This window comes from Pseudophryne corroboree, chromosome 1 (genome assembly GCF_028390025.1).
Source record: "Pseudophryne corroboree isolate aPseCor3 chromosome 1, aPseCor3.hap2, whole genome shotgun sequence".
NCBI lineage: Eukaryota > Metazoa > Chordata > Amphibia > Anura > Myobatrachidae > Pseudophryne > Pseudophryne corroboree.
In genome coordinates this window covers 1,058,841,199-1,058,855,732 of record NC_086444.1, presented here as the reverse complement: position 1 = coordinate 1,058,855,732, position 14,534 = coordinate 1,058,841,199, and the positions used below count along the sequence as shown (strand labels likewise).

The 14,534-nt window shown below is 45.1% G+C and overlaps 1 protein-coding gene across 1 annotated transcript; it reads left to right on the top strand.

The window, feature by feature from the left end:
• Window positions 1–477: 477 nt before the first annotated feature.
• TMEM165 (transmembrane protein 165) lies at window positions 478–12,098 on the top strand. The gene is made up of 5 exons (XM_063920915.1): window positions 478–703; window positions 1,465–1,640; window positions 2,104–2,286; window positions 2,912–3,017; window positions 3,524–12,098. Exons 1-5 carry the CDS (start codon window positions 481–483, stop codon window positions 3,598–3,600), a joined length of 765 nt encoding a protein of 254 aa, XP_063776985.1. The 5' UTR covers window positions 478–480; the 3' UTR covers window positions 3,601–12,098.
• The last annotated feature ends 2,436 nt before the right edge of the window (window positions 12,099–14,534 follow it).

Genomic DNA, 14,534 nt, shown 5'->3' with positions numbered 1-14,534 from the left:
CTCTCACAACAAACCTATATATATTGGTAGATGCTCAATTAGCTTAGTGATATCATTCAGGTGCTCGAAAGGGAGGGGTATTTCTAAGCCCTGCACCTAGATATAGCGCTAGGGACCCCAAATATACAGAGACGCCTTGATGCGGCTTTGGGGCTTATTCACATATTTGCGCAAATATGTGTAACGAAGATCTCTGAATTCTATTATCATGTGGAATTTATATCTGGTTACGGTTATCATTCAGGGTGCTGGGGTAAACAAATGCCTTTTTTTCTTGATAAACACCCCCCTTAGTCTTTGAACAAATGTGAAAAGCAACTGAGTATTCTTCCAGTTTTTTTTTTTGCAATATCAACACTAAGGTAAAATTGTTCAGTGCGATCTTGCTGACCAATATTACTGCCTTATTTCATATAAATGTGTAGTATACTGATTTATTATGTGTAATATACTGATTTCTTGTTCTTAATTCCACAGAAGATGCCCAGTCAACTTCCTGCAGTGCATTCTGGGAACGTAGATTTCACGTCTACTGGTAACCTGGGATTCATCCACGCCTTTGTAGCTGCAATATCTGTGATCATCGTGTCAGAGCTGGGGGACAAGACTTTCTTTATAGCTGCCATAATGGCAATGCGGTACAACCGCCTGACTGTCCTGGCCGGGGCGATGCTTGCCTTAGGGCTGATGACCTGTTTATCAGGTGAGCATTACTGACTCTTAGAAACGTTCATAGAAGGTGAAATCATGTGGAATTAAAGTATAAGACAACGTAACAATCAACCTCAAAAAATTTTTTAATCCATTTATTGTTTAAAGGTTATTTTCAATTTAAAAAATTAATTTCCCACCTGCAAATGGTGATGGTTCATCTGATAGAATACTTGACCTCTGTGCCAGGGTGGACTTGGAGAACCCAATTTACAAAGCAGTCTAGTAGAGTATAATATTTGTACCTTTTAAAGACTTTCCATTCTACTGACGTAAACCATTCTGTGGCATCAGTAATTGGTGTTGAGGCCAATGGCCGTCTCCAGGGGTGCTCTGTAACTGACCTTGGGATCACTTTTGATCAGATTTTGAAGCAGGATCTGCGTATTGCCTGTGGGCTTCCAATAAGTATTCCATTTAATTTTCTATTCATATTGTCTATCAAATTTACCTTTGTAATATTGACAACATGTGCGGTCATATCTAACGCTACTATACAGCACTAGAAAGTTATATGCAGATCAAGCCACATTTGTCATGGCAATATGAAAGATACTGCAGTTTGGTTGTCACTTCAATTTTAATATATTTACTCATCAATGTGCACATTTGTCATGTTTACGCAATAAATTGTTACAAAGTTAAAAGTAAAAGGTTTGCATTGACTTGCTGCTTTGTAGGACTGCCAAGGGATGTAATAACCTGTTATTGTACTAAAAAGACCTCATGGTGTGTCCTTTTTTGTGTTCTCAGTTTTGTTTGGATATGCCACCACAGTCATTCCCAGGGTGTATACCTATTATGTATCAACTGCGCTGTTTGCAATATTCGGGATTAGGATGTTGCGGGAGGGACTGAAGATGAGCGCTGATGAAGGGCATGAGGAACTGGAGGAAGTTCAGGCTGAAATCAAGAGAAAAGACGAGGAAGTAGGTTTTATTATGATTGCTTCCCTTTCCTCTGCGACTGTGGCTGGGCTATGTATTGACGGGTATTTATTTATTGAGAAGTTTGATAGTTTCGTCCATTGTTATGTTGCATTTTATTCCTGTACGGTACAATGATTTTTTTTGTGTGTGTTCTACATATGGGGAGGGTGCATCACAAAATGACCAACATGTTCTCTCAACACTGTCCACCTAATGTATAATTCCATATACATTTAATGTTCCTGTTTTTATGCCATACAGTGATTATATTTATAATACCAACCACTGTATGCATGACAATCCTGTTCCGTGTATTGGGAAGTGTGATATTAAGGAATTATCCAAATCGTACAAACAAATCAGTCCCAAGACTTTAACCGTTGGCTGTAGCATGTCCCCAATATCTGTTACTAATACATAAGCTGGTTGAATTGAACAATTTTATTCTTCTTTCTCTTTCCAGCTTCAGAGAACTAAACTCCTCAATGGATCTGGGGACGTGGAAACTGGAGGAGGACCCACCATTCCCAAGAAGAGATGGATGCAGTTCATCTCTCCAATATTTGTCCAAGCGTTCACATTGACATTCTTGGCAGAGTGGGGGGATCGATCACAACTAACAACAATTGTGTTGGCAGCCAGAGAGGTTATTATATTGTTTTTCCTCTGGTATACTTGCAATTCCTGTGGGTTTATTTAGGCCGAATATCAAACCTGTATGCTGCTGTTTGAATGCAATACGTACTATTTACTGGTGGCCAGGATGCCGGTTGTCAAGACCCAGACAGCAGCATCCAGGATGGCAGCGGGGCGAGCACTAGAGCCCCTTGCAGACTTGCTGCGCTCGCCACGCTGTGGGCACGGTGGCTTGCTACAGGTTATATTTCCCTCTGTGGGTGCTGTGGACACCCACAGAGGGATAATAGACTGTGCTGCTGGTATTCAGTCGGTGGCATTTAACCACTAATGGGATCCCGACAGGCGGTCTCGTGATTGCCTCCCCTTGAGTAGGTGACTGTGATCTAGCAAATATTTATACCTGCTCAAACAACCATAACAGTTTCGGAGTCCGAACCCGTCTAATGTTACACATTTTAAGTACCCAAAATATCACCTTTTTATGTGACATGTACCACACCAAGGTTCCCAGTTATGGTTGCCATTTTTACATCTTTTCCTGTACTTATGGTCTAGTGTGTGTGATTGAATGAATTCTAGCTACGTGCTATAATACGGCAGTTTATAGGGATATGTTTGTTTTCTTGATACAGGATCCTTTTGGTGTTGCTGTGGGTGGCACCATTGGCCATAGTCTATGTACTGGTTTAGCGGTTATTGGAGGAAGAATGATTGCACAGAAAATTTCAGTTCGAACTGGTAAGTAAATGTTGGAAGAAAAATCCTCAATAGTTTCAATTTGTTCTTGTGATTTTGGTAAAAAGCCCCAGCTTAATATGGACATGTAATTTCAGAAAGCGGTTGGGATGTGAGCATGGATAAATAACAATGCAGGGAGACCCTCCTTAGGAGGAGTAAGGAGCAATATGATGTGTCCTAGGGAGCAGAGGGACCTACCTGGCCATCCCAGGATTGGATTTGATGATCATGTGATCTGCTCTCATCCAACACTGATATAATTGGGCCTGGTCTGTCGTGCTGCTGCCCAGGACACTGGGTGCACTGAGAGAGGTTTCATACTCTTTTACAGTAAACATAGTAATATGAAGTGTAATTGTCATGACTTATTAATTGTATCTCAATGGAATAATAAAGCTTTTAGCTACTATTTCAGTATATAGGGAAACCTAGAGACAATCAACACACCCCTGTGCCTAGATTTGTTCTGTAGTGATGCTAACTTGTCCTTACGCTTTGTTTTCCAGTGACGATCATTGGTGGAATCGTGTTCCTGGCCTTTGCCTTCTCAGCGTTATTTATAAGTCCAGACTCTGGTTTTTAGTGCTTTTTTTTTTCTTCTTTTTTTCAAGACATCATTGTGGAAAGAGACTCCTTTTTGTACTGTAGTTCTGTATATAATGTACAATTGTAGCTATGAGGAGATGTCCACTGTACAGAATCATTCAATCCAATTGTCTTTTTATGTTCTCTGAGGTATTGTTTTAGGGTTTGGTTTTCTTGTAAACAGCTTTACTGAGTTAAGGCTACCTCCACTTTAATGTTCTTTTGGAAAAATGTATTTAAGCTACATTGTGTAAGAATGTATTAAAGGATGAGTCAGCCTCTTAGCCATTGCTTCATACCCACCCTCACCATTCTCCCTGTAACTATTGTGCAGTGAATGTGCACAGTACTCCCTATCCATGTTGTCAATATTTGACATTAGGCCTGATCAGGCTGGGTGACCGTGGGAGCTGATTTGTTCCTGAATATAAAATACTTTCACTTCAGCATAGGAAAAAAAATATATATGTGAAAAAAGTGGTATGTTAAAATTGTGTATTGCCAGTGTGTTTCTGAAACAATGTTTTACTTCACACTACAGCACAGTACTCTGTTCGTTTTGATGATATAGAAGAGATTATGGCTTGGTTTTAAACCGTTCTATTTGGATTTCTCTTCACCGTCTGTCATTGGGCTGTTACACCAAGCACTGTAAATACACTTCCAAACTGTACTGCATCTGCAATGTAAAGAAACACCAGTTATATTTGATAGCCCACTGGACATGAGGATCCTGCAGTTTATATAAGATAACTCTCCAAGAGCAATACTTGAAAGAAAAGAGAAAGACCTATGTTTCTCTGCTAGGATGGGTCAGTGGCTATCTGCTTAATTCAGATAGAACACACAGGTACTGTAGACACTCATTCGTTTATTCAAACTCCAGACGTGTAAAAATTGCTTACATTCCTGCAGTTGTGTGACATATTGCTGTAAACCACTAAGTATCTGCTGTGTCTCAGGTCAATGAAAGCAAGGTCTAATGGCAGTCTGATTATAGTCACTCCCAATGACGGTGGGTTTATCAAGAATATACATCGGCTTAAGCTACCTATCTTTATGTAAACAGCATATTAAAAACAATCTTGTGGGACTCTTGCTTGCATGAAGATGATGAAATCAGCCCAGTATGCATATGTGTCCCTTTGCTAACTTTGGGGCAGATGTATGAAGCTTGAAGAAGTAATAAAGTAGTAATACATGGCAGGTAATAATGCACAAGCCAATCAGCTCCTGACAATTTACATATTGGAGCTGATTGGCTGGTGTGTTATCACCTTGCACTTATCACTTCTCCAGGCTTAATACATCTGCCCCTTTGTGTCAGTTGCCCCTCCAGGAAAGAGACCACTGCAGCGGCACCAAGACCTATTTGCAGATTCTGTGCCAATAGAAATGTACAGTACTCGGCCACGGTAAAGTTGTTGAGGCGTTTCAGTGTAATTGCAGTTTCTTCAGAAAGTTCCAACTGTTTCACAGCAGATATAAGTTTATAGCAAAAGTTTATATAATTTTAGAAATTTAAGCAAGTTTTACTGATTTTTGTTTAAATAAATGAGAATTTTCCTAAACATTAGCCTGTTCTATATGAATTAAGGCGCTAGTGAGGGTTTTTCTCTTTTTACCTAATGCATGTACCCTGCCCACGCTATGAAGATATATCCACAGAAGCCATAGTATTTTACATCAGTGCTTGTTATGTGTTCATAACTCCTAGTCCAGATCTATTTACAAATCACCACCTGGAGTTTCTGCATTAGTAGAATGTGTTATAGGCCCTACACACATGCCGATTTGTTTGAAAGATATGAATGATCTCGTTTATAAATGAACGAGAACTCGTTCATATCTTTCAGTGTGGAGGCTCCAGCGATGAACGATGCGCGGCCCCGTGCTCGTTCATCGCTGGTCCCCCATCGGCTGTGCATGCAGGCCAATATGGACGATCTCGTCCATATTTGCCTGCACTTCAATGGAGCCGCGTGACGGGGGGAGTGAAGAAACTTCACTCCCCCCGTCACTGCCCCCCCGCCGCCGGGTCGGTGGCGGATCGGCATGTCTGTAGGGCCCTTTAGGCTGTCCTGGTGGTACTCACCCCTTTCAGTATCTCCCAGACAGTAGTGACATGGATATAGAACCTCTTACTATTCTAAATGAAAGGGCGAGTTATAGAAATGTGCAAGAATTAGATTACATGAATTGTTCTGAAGTGTACACATTGGATTCTTTTTTATAATTTTACTACACAGTATACATTTTTTTATTATGTGTAAGTCTACACACAGGTGTAGCAGCCAACTTCTGATAAATATCAACTTTCTTTCCACCTTAAATAGACATTTCAGTTGTTAGGCCATGTTTCCCATCATGCACCAGTGCCATGGAGAAAAGTGGCATTACAGTTTTTTCTGTATGACCTCTACTGTAGAGGGAGATAGGTACTGTAATGGAAATGTTTTTCTCTGACGTCCTAGTGGATGCTGGGGACTCCGTAAGGACCATGGGGAATAGACGGGCTCCGCAGGAGACTGGGCACACTAAAAGAAAGATTTGGTACTTCCTGGTGTGCACTGGCTCCTCCCTCTATGCCCCTCCTCCAGACCTCAGTTAGATTTCTGTGCCCGGCCGAGCTGGATGCACACTAGGGGCTCTCCTGAGCTCCTAGAAAGAAAGTATATATTAGGTTTTTTATTTTACAGTGAGACCTGCTGGCAACAGGCTCACTGCAACGAGGGACTAAGGGGAGAAGAAGCGAACCTACCTGCTTGCAGCTAGTTTGGGCTTCTTAGGCTACTGGACACCATTAGCTCCAGAGGGATCGACCGCAGGACCCGTCCTTGGTGTTCGTTCCCGGAGCCGCGCCGCCGTCCCCCTTACAGAGCCAGAAGCAAGAAGATGGTCCGGAAAATCGGCGGCAGAAGACTTCAGTTTTCACCAAGGTAGCGCACAGCACTGCAGCTGTGCGCCATTGCTCCTCATACACACTTCACACTCCGGTCACTGAGGGTGCAGGGCGCTGGGGGGGGGCGCCCTGAGCAGCAATAATATCACCTTGGCTGGCAAAATAACCACAATATATAGCCCCAGAGGCTATATATGTGGTAAATACCCCTGCCAGAATACAGAAAAAAGCGGGAGAAAGTCCGCCGAAAAGGGGTCGGGGCTTCTCCCTCAGCACACTGGCGCCATTTCTCCCTCACAGTTCCGCTGGAAGGAAGCTCCCTGACTCTCCCCTGCAGTCTACACTACAGCAAAGGGTAAAAAAGAGAGGGGGGGCACAGATTTGAGGCGCAGTAAATATTATAGCAGCTATAGGGGACATAATTCAGTTAGTCCCTGCATTATATAGCGCTCTGGTGTGTGCTGGCATACTCTCTCTCTGTCTCCCCAAAGGGCTTCTGTGGGGTCCTGTCTCCTTTAAGAGCATTCCCTGTGTGTGTGTGCGGTGTGTTGGTACGGCTGTGTCGACATGTTTGATGAGGAGACTTATGTGGAGGCGGAGCAGATGCCTATAAATGTGATGTCACCCCCTGCGGGGCAGACACCTGAGTGGATGGACTTATGGAAGGAATTACGTGCAAGTGTCGACTCATTACATAAAAAATTTGACGACATGCCAAATGCGGGACAGCCGGCTTCTCAGCTCGTGCCTGCCCAGGCAATTCAAAGACCATCAGGGGCTCTAAAACGCCCGCTACCTCAGATGGCAGACACAGATGTCGACACGGATACTGATACCAGTGTCGACGACGCTGAGTCAAATTTAATGTCCACTAGGGCCATTCGTGGCATGATTGAGGCAATGAAAGAGGTTTTACACCTTTCTGATATAAACCCAGGTACCTCAAAAAAGGGTATTATGTTTGGGGAGAAAAAACTTCCAATAGTTTTTCCCCCATCTGAAGAATTGAATGAAGTGTGTGAAGAAGCGTGGGCTTTCCCTGATAAGAAATTGGTGATTTCAAAAAAATTACTAATGGCGTTCCCTTTCTCGCCAGAGGATAGGTCACGTTGGGAAACTCCCCCTAGGGTGGATAAAGCGCTCACACGTTTGTCTAAAAAGGTGGCACTACCGTCTCCGGATACGGCCGCCCTAAAGGAACCTGCTGATAGAAAGCAGGAGGTTATCCTAAAGTCTATATATATACACACACTGGTGTTATACTGAGACCAGCTATTGCTTCAGCGTGGATGTGCAGTGCTGCTGCTGCTTGGTCAGATTCCCTGTCAGAAAATATTGACACCCTGGACAGGGACACTATATTGCTAACCGTAGAGCATATAAAAGACTCAGTCTTGTACATGAGAGATGCACAGAGGGAGATCTGCCGGCTGGCATCTAGAATAAGTGCATTGTCCATTTCTGCTAGGAGAGGCTTATGGACTCGGCAGTGGACAGGGAATGCAGATTCAAAAAGGCACATGGAAGTTTTGCCATATAAGGGTGAGGAGTTATTCGGGGATGGTCTCTCAGACCTTGTTTCCACAGCAACAGCTGGGAAGTCAGCGTTTTTACCCCATGTCCCCTCACAGCCTAAGAAAGCGCCGTACTATCAGGTACAGTCCTTTCGACCCCAGAAAAACAGGCGGGGAAAAGGCGGGTCCTTTCTGTCTAGAGGCAGAGGAAGAGGAAAAAAGCTGCACCACGCAGCAGGTTCCCAGGAACCAAAGTCCTCCCCCGCTTCTTCCAAGTCCGCCGCATGACGGTGGGGCTCCACAGGCGGAGCCAGGTATGGTGGGGGGCCGCCTCAAAAATTTCAGCGATCAGTGGGTTCGCTCACGGGTGGATCCCTGGATCCTTCAAGTAGTATCTCAGGGGTACAAGCTGGAATTCGAGGCGCCTCCCCCCCGCCGTTTCCTCAAATCGGCCTTACCAACAACTCCCTCGGGCAGGGAGGCTGTACTAGAGGCAATTCACAAGCTGTATTCCCAGCAGGTGATAGTCAAAGTACCCCTACTTCAACAAGGACGGGGTTACTATTCCACACTGTTTGTGGTACCGAAACCAGACGGTTCGGTGAGACCCATTTTAAATTTGAAATCCTTGAACACTTACATAAAAAGATTCAAGTTCAAGATGGAATCGCTCAGGGCGGTTATTGCAAGCCTGGACGAGGGGGATTACATGGTATCCCTGGACATCAAGGATGCTTACCTGCATGTCCCCATTTATCATCCTCACCAGGAGTACCTCAGATTTGTGGTACAGGATTGCCATTACCAATTCCAGACTCTACCGTTTGGACTGTCCACGGCACCGAGGGTGTTTACCAAGGTAATGGCAGAAATGATGATACTCCTTCGAAAAAAGGGTGTTTTAATTATCCCGTACTTGGACGATCTCCTAATAAAGGCGAGGTCCAGGGAGCAGTTACTGGTCGGAGTAGCACTATCTCGGGAAGTGCTACAACAGCATGGCTGGATTCTAAACATTCCAAAGTCACAGCTGGTCCCTACGACACGCCTACTGTTCCTGGGGATGGTTCTGGACACAGAACAGAAAAAAGTGTTTCTCCCGCAGGAGAAAGCCGAGGAGTTGTCATCTCTAGTAAGAGACCTCCTAAAACCAAAACGGGTATCTGTGCATCACTGCACACGAGTCCTGGGAAAAATGGTGGCTTCGTACGAAGCAATTCCATTCGGCAGGTTCCATGCAAGGACCTTCCAGTGGGACCTCTTGGACAAGTGGTCGGGATCGCATCTTCAGATGCATCAACTGATACCCTGGTCCTTGGAGACAGGGTTGTCTCTACTGTGGTGGCTACAGAGTGCTCATCTTCTAGTGGGCCGCAGATTCGGCATACAGGACTGGGTCCTGGTGACCACAGATGCCAGCCTTCGGGGCTGGGGCGCAGTCACACAGGGAAGAAATTTCCAGGGTCTTTGGTCAAGTCAGGAGTCTCTCCACATAAACATTCTGGAACTGAGGGCCATTTACAATGCCCTAAGTCAGGCAAGGCCCCTGCTTCAAAACCAGCCGGTTCTGATCCAATCAGACAACATCACGGCAGTCGCCCATGTAAACCGACAGGGCGGCACAAGAAGCAGGGTGGCCATGGCAGAAGCCACAAGGATTCTCCGATGGGCGGAAAATCACGTACTAGCACTGTCAGCAGTGTTCATTCCGGGAGTGGACAACTGGGAAGCAGACTTCCTCAGCAGGCACGACCTCCACCCGGGAGAGTGGGGACTTCATCCAGAAGTCTTTCAAATGATTGTAAACCAGTGGGAAAAACCACAGGTGGACATGATGGCGTCCCGCCTAAACAAAAAGCTAGAAAAATATTGCGCCAGGTTGAGAGACCCGCAGGCGATAGCTGTGGACGCGCTGGTAACACCGTGGGTGTACCGATCGGTTTATGTGTTCCCTCCTCTTCCTCTCATACCAAAGGTACTGAGGATAATAAGGAGAAGAGGAGTAAGAACTATACTCATTGTTCCGGATTGGCCGAGAAGAGCGTGGTATCCGGAACTTCAAGAAATGATGTCAGAGGACTCATGGCCTCTACCGCTCACAGGACCTGCTGCAGCAGGGGCCCTGTCTGTTCCAAGACTTACCGCGGCTGCGTTTGACGGCATGGCGGTTGAACACCGGATCCTGAAGGAAAAGGGCATTCCGGAGGAAGTCATTCCTACGCTGATAAAAGCTAGGAAAGAAGTAACTGCAAACCATTATCACCGCATATGGCGAAAATATGTTGCGTGGTGTGAGGCCAGGAAGGCCCCTATAGAGGAATTTCAGCTGGGTCGTTTTCTGCACTTCCTACAGTCGGGAGTGACTATGGGCCTAAAATTGGGTTCCATTAAGGTCCAGATTTCGGCTCTGTCGATTTTCTTCCAGAAAGAACTGGCTTCACTACCTGAAGTTCAGACTTTTGTAAAGGGAGTGCTTCATATTCAGCCCCCTTTTGTGCCTCCTGTGGCACCTTGGGATCTCAATGTGGTGTTGAGTTTCCTAAAATCACATTGGTTTGAACCACTTAAAACTGTGGATCTGAAATATCTCACGTGGAAAGTGGTCATGTTATTGGCCTTGGCTTCGGCCAGGCGTGTGTCAGAATTGGCGGCTTTGTCATGTAAAAGCCCTTATCTGATTTTTCATATGGATAGGGCAGAATTGAGGACTCGTCCCCAGTTTCTCCCTAAGGTGGTATCAGCTTTTCACTTGAACCAACCTATTGTGGTGCCTGCGGCTACTAGGGACTTGGAGGATTCCAAGTTACTGGACGAAAATTTATGTTTCCAGGACGGCTGGAGTCAGGAAAACTGACTCGCTTTTTATCCTGTATGCACCCAACAAAATAGGTGCTCCTGCTTCTAAGCAGACTATTGCTCGCTGGATTTGTAGCACAATTCAGCTGGCGCATTCTGCGGCTGGATTGCCGCATCCTAAATCAGTGAAAGCCCATTCCATGAGGAAGGTGGGCTCATCTTGGGCGGCTGCCCGAGGGGTCTCGGCTTTACAACTTTGCCGAGCTGCAACTTGGTCAGGGGCAAACACGTTTGCTAAATTCTACAAATTTGATACCCTGGCTGAGGAGGACCTTGAGTTCTCTCATTCGGTGCTGCAGAGTCATCCGCACTCTCCCGCCCGTTTGGGAGCTTTGGTATAATCCCCATGGTCCTTACGGAGTCCCCAGCATCCACTAGGACGTCAGAGAAAATAAGATTTTACTCACCGGTAAATCTATTTCTCGTAGTCCGTAGTGGATGCTGGGCGCCCATCCCAAGTGCGGATTGTCTGCAACACTTGTATATAGTTATTGCCTAACTAAAGGGTTATTGTTGAGCCATCTGTTGAGAGGCTCAGTTGTATTTCATACTGTTAACTGGGTTTAATATCACGAGTTGTACGGTGTGATTGGTGTGGCTGGTATGAGTTTTACCCGGGATTCAAAATCCTTCCTTATTGTGTCAGCTCTTCCGGGCACAGTATCCTAACTGAGGTCTGGAGGAGGGGCATAGAGGGAGGAGCCAGTGCACACCAGGTAGTACCAAATCTTTCTTTTAGTGTGCCCAGTCTCCTGCGGAGCCCGTCTATTCCCCCATGGTCCTTACGGAGTCCCCAGCATCCACTACGGACTACGAGAAATAGATTTACCGGTGAGTAAAATCTTATTATTTGCTGCTCATGTAGACCCAGAGGTGTAATGTACAGCCTATTAGCACTTCATGCTGAAAGAGCCTTGGCTTCCTAAGATGTCCATAGGTGACTCCCTCAAAATATGAAATGTACCACTCCAGCAACCCCTGATTTGTGAAATGTTCCTTTGTGAGTCTTCAGATTGCAACTTCTTTTTTTTCCTTTAGTGACATGATGTTGGTTTATTTGTGTAATCACCCATCCCTTTAATTTGCCCCGATCGTTTTCACAGCACGTGGCGGAGTGGATGAAGACAAAGCTCTCCACTCATTGGTCTGTGGCACAAATGAAATGTGGATTGATGAAAGAATGTCTGCAAGCTGTAAATTATTAAAATATTTTCTGATACTTTGTGTCCAGTTTCAAAAAGTGTCTTGTTAATGTCCTCCTAGCGGTGTCTTCATTCCGCTCATTGCTCATGCTTTGAACCCGATTGAAAAGTGTTCGGATAGGCAGAAAAAAAAAAAAAAAAAAGATTTTCTCATTTGATTAAAGTGATGTAGACCTGTCTGTGCGGACAATGTTTTTCCCTAAAACCGCTCAGAAGTTGTCTAACTTTTATTTCATAGATTTGAAGGTTTTAAAAAAAAAATATATATTTAAATATTGTATCAGACACTTTAAACAGGTAATTTAGCTGTGGTGTTGATGTCAGCATAGGGATAGGTGGGCTCTCAGCAACAGCCTCTCCCCTGGCTTACAGCGCAATCCCTCACAGAAGCTTCCAGGCTCTGAGATGCTCCTCCAGGGAGAGATGCTTAGTTTCTACGCCTTTGATACCTTTGCCTCCCAGGATGCTGCCTTTGGGCAGAGTTCTCCATTCAGCTCAGGCACATCCCCTCCCTTAGGGCAAATTGCTGTGGGACAACACCATGGTATCCCGCCGGACACTGATGAAGAAAAGTGAGATGGTAGACCTGTCTTTGTCTCTTTTTCTCCGAAGTCCACAGGGTATCCTCTGTTAAGAGTGTGTTTCGTGTGTGTACCGTTCTTCTATCTCCTGCCTTGTTCACTAAACTGCCTAGCTTGTGGTAGGGTATAGAGGAGGAGGAGGAGGAACCAAGGCATTCTGGGAGCTGAAAGCTTTAACTGTTTGGTGCCCAGTCCACTCCAACCACCTACACCCCATGCTATCCCTATAGACTTCAAAGATAAATAGATAAAGGTAAGTTTACCATAACTCATTTTTCTGCTGCTGGGTACACTGGGCTCCACAAGGATACACATTGGGGTGTAGAGTAGGATCTTGATCCGAGGCACCAACAGGCTCAAAAGCTTTGACTGTTCCCAAGATGCACAGCTCCACCTCCTTTATAACCCCGCCTCCCTGCACAGGAGCTCAGTTTTGTAGTTGGTGCTGCAGATAGCAGGCATATATCAAAAGGTTAGGGAACAGACAGGAAATCTACCCATGTCTGTCACTATGTCACAGAGACCTTCAGAGTCTCTCCATGCTCACTATCCATAATAACAAACACTGGTATCGACATGGAGTTTAACTCCACTGTCGACTACGATAATGCAAAGTTACAGCCAAGATGGCTATAAGGTATTCAATATATGATTATTGAAATAATAGATGATTTGCATATCACTGAAGACTCATCTGTCCCTGACACGAGAGTACACATGTTTAAGGGGAAAAATGCTGAGGTAAATTTCCCTCCTCTCATGAGGAAAAAGAGCGGGAATCTACAGACAAGAGACGGCAGCTTCCCACAAGAGAATTCTCAGGCTGTATCCTTTCCCCACTAAGGCCAGGATATGTTGAGAATCTTCCCCAGGGGGGTCCTGTTTGCACAGACGGTAGCACTTGCTATTCTCAGGGATCCTGCAGATAGCGTGCACATTCTAGTATACTACCCAGACCGGCGATTGTGTCGGCATGGGTTTATAGCGCTGTGGCAGCGTGGACAGGTACCTTATCAGCAGAGATGAGACCCTAGTATGCAATATAAATATATTAAAGATGCTGTCTTAAGTGATAGATATATAGTTATAAAGCATGCCCAAAGAGACATGAGTATATTGGGTCCTATAGTCAAAGCTATGTCGATCTCTGCTTGACGTGTCCTGTAGAATATGCATTGGACAGATGATGCCGACTTAAGAGGCATATGGAAGGCTGAGGATTGTGTGGAGAAGGGTTCTCGGGCCTGGTCTCCACAACTATAGCTGGTAATTCTGCTAGTTTGCCTTATATTCCTGCATAGCCTAAGAAAGCACGACATTATTAAATGCAGCCTTTCGTATAAAGAAACAAGAAAGTCGGAGGGGCGTCCTTTCTTGTCAGACCGGGCAGCTAGTTCCCAGGAACAGAAGTCCTCACCGGCCCCTACAAAAATCCACCAATGTCGCTGGGGCTCCACAGGTGGTGGTCAAGGGTCCCCTCCTTCAACAAGAGGGTGTTATTATTAGACCATGTTGTAATCCCGAAACCAGACGGTTCGGTCAGACCCATATTGAATTAAAAATCCCTGAACATATACCTGAGAAGGTTCAAGTTCAAGATGGAATCGCTAAGAGCGGTCAGTGCAAGCCTAAAAAGGGGGAGACTTTATTGTGAATCGGGACATAAGGGATGCATACCTTCAGGTCCCCATTTATCCACCTCATTAGGCGTACCTCAGAATTGCGGTACGGGATTGTCATTACCAATTTCAGATGTTGCCGTTTGTTCTCTCCACGGCCCCGAGAATATTCATCCATGGTAATGGCGGATATGATTGTGCTCCTGCGGAAGCAAGGTGTCACTATTATCACGTACTTGGACGATCTCATAAAAGCGA

What these genes read in the sequence shown, in the direction of transcription:
- TMEM165 (XM_063920915.1), top strand. Translation starts at nt 481, where the DNA reads ATGCCCAGTCAACTTCCTGCAGTGCATTCTGGGAACGTAGATTTCACG. An exon ending in GCTGATGACCTGTTTATCAG is followed by an intron (nt 704 to 1,464) that starts GTGAGCATTACT and finishes TTGTGTTCTCAG; the next exon opens with TTTTGTTTGGATATGCCACC. An exon ending in GAAAATTTCAGTTCGAACTG is followed by an intron (nt 3,018 to 3,523) that starts GTAAGTAAATGT and finishes TTTGTTTTCCAG; the next exon opens with TGACGATCATTGGTGGAATC.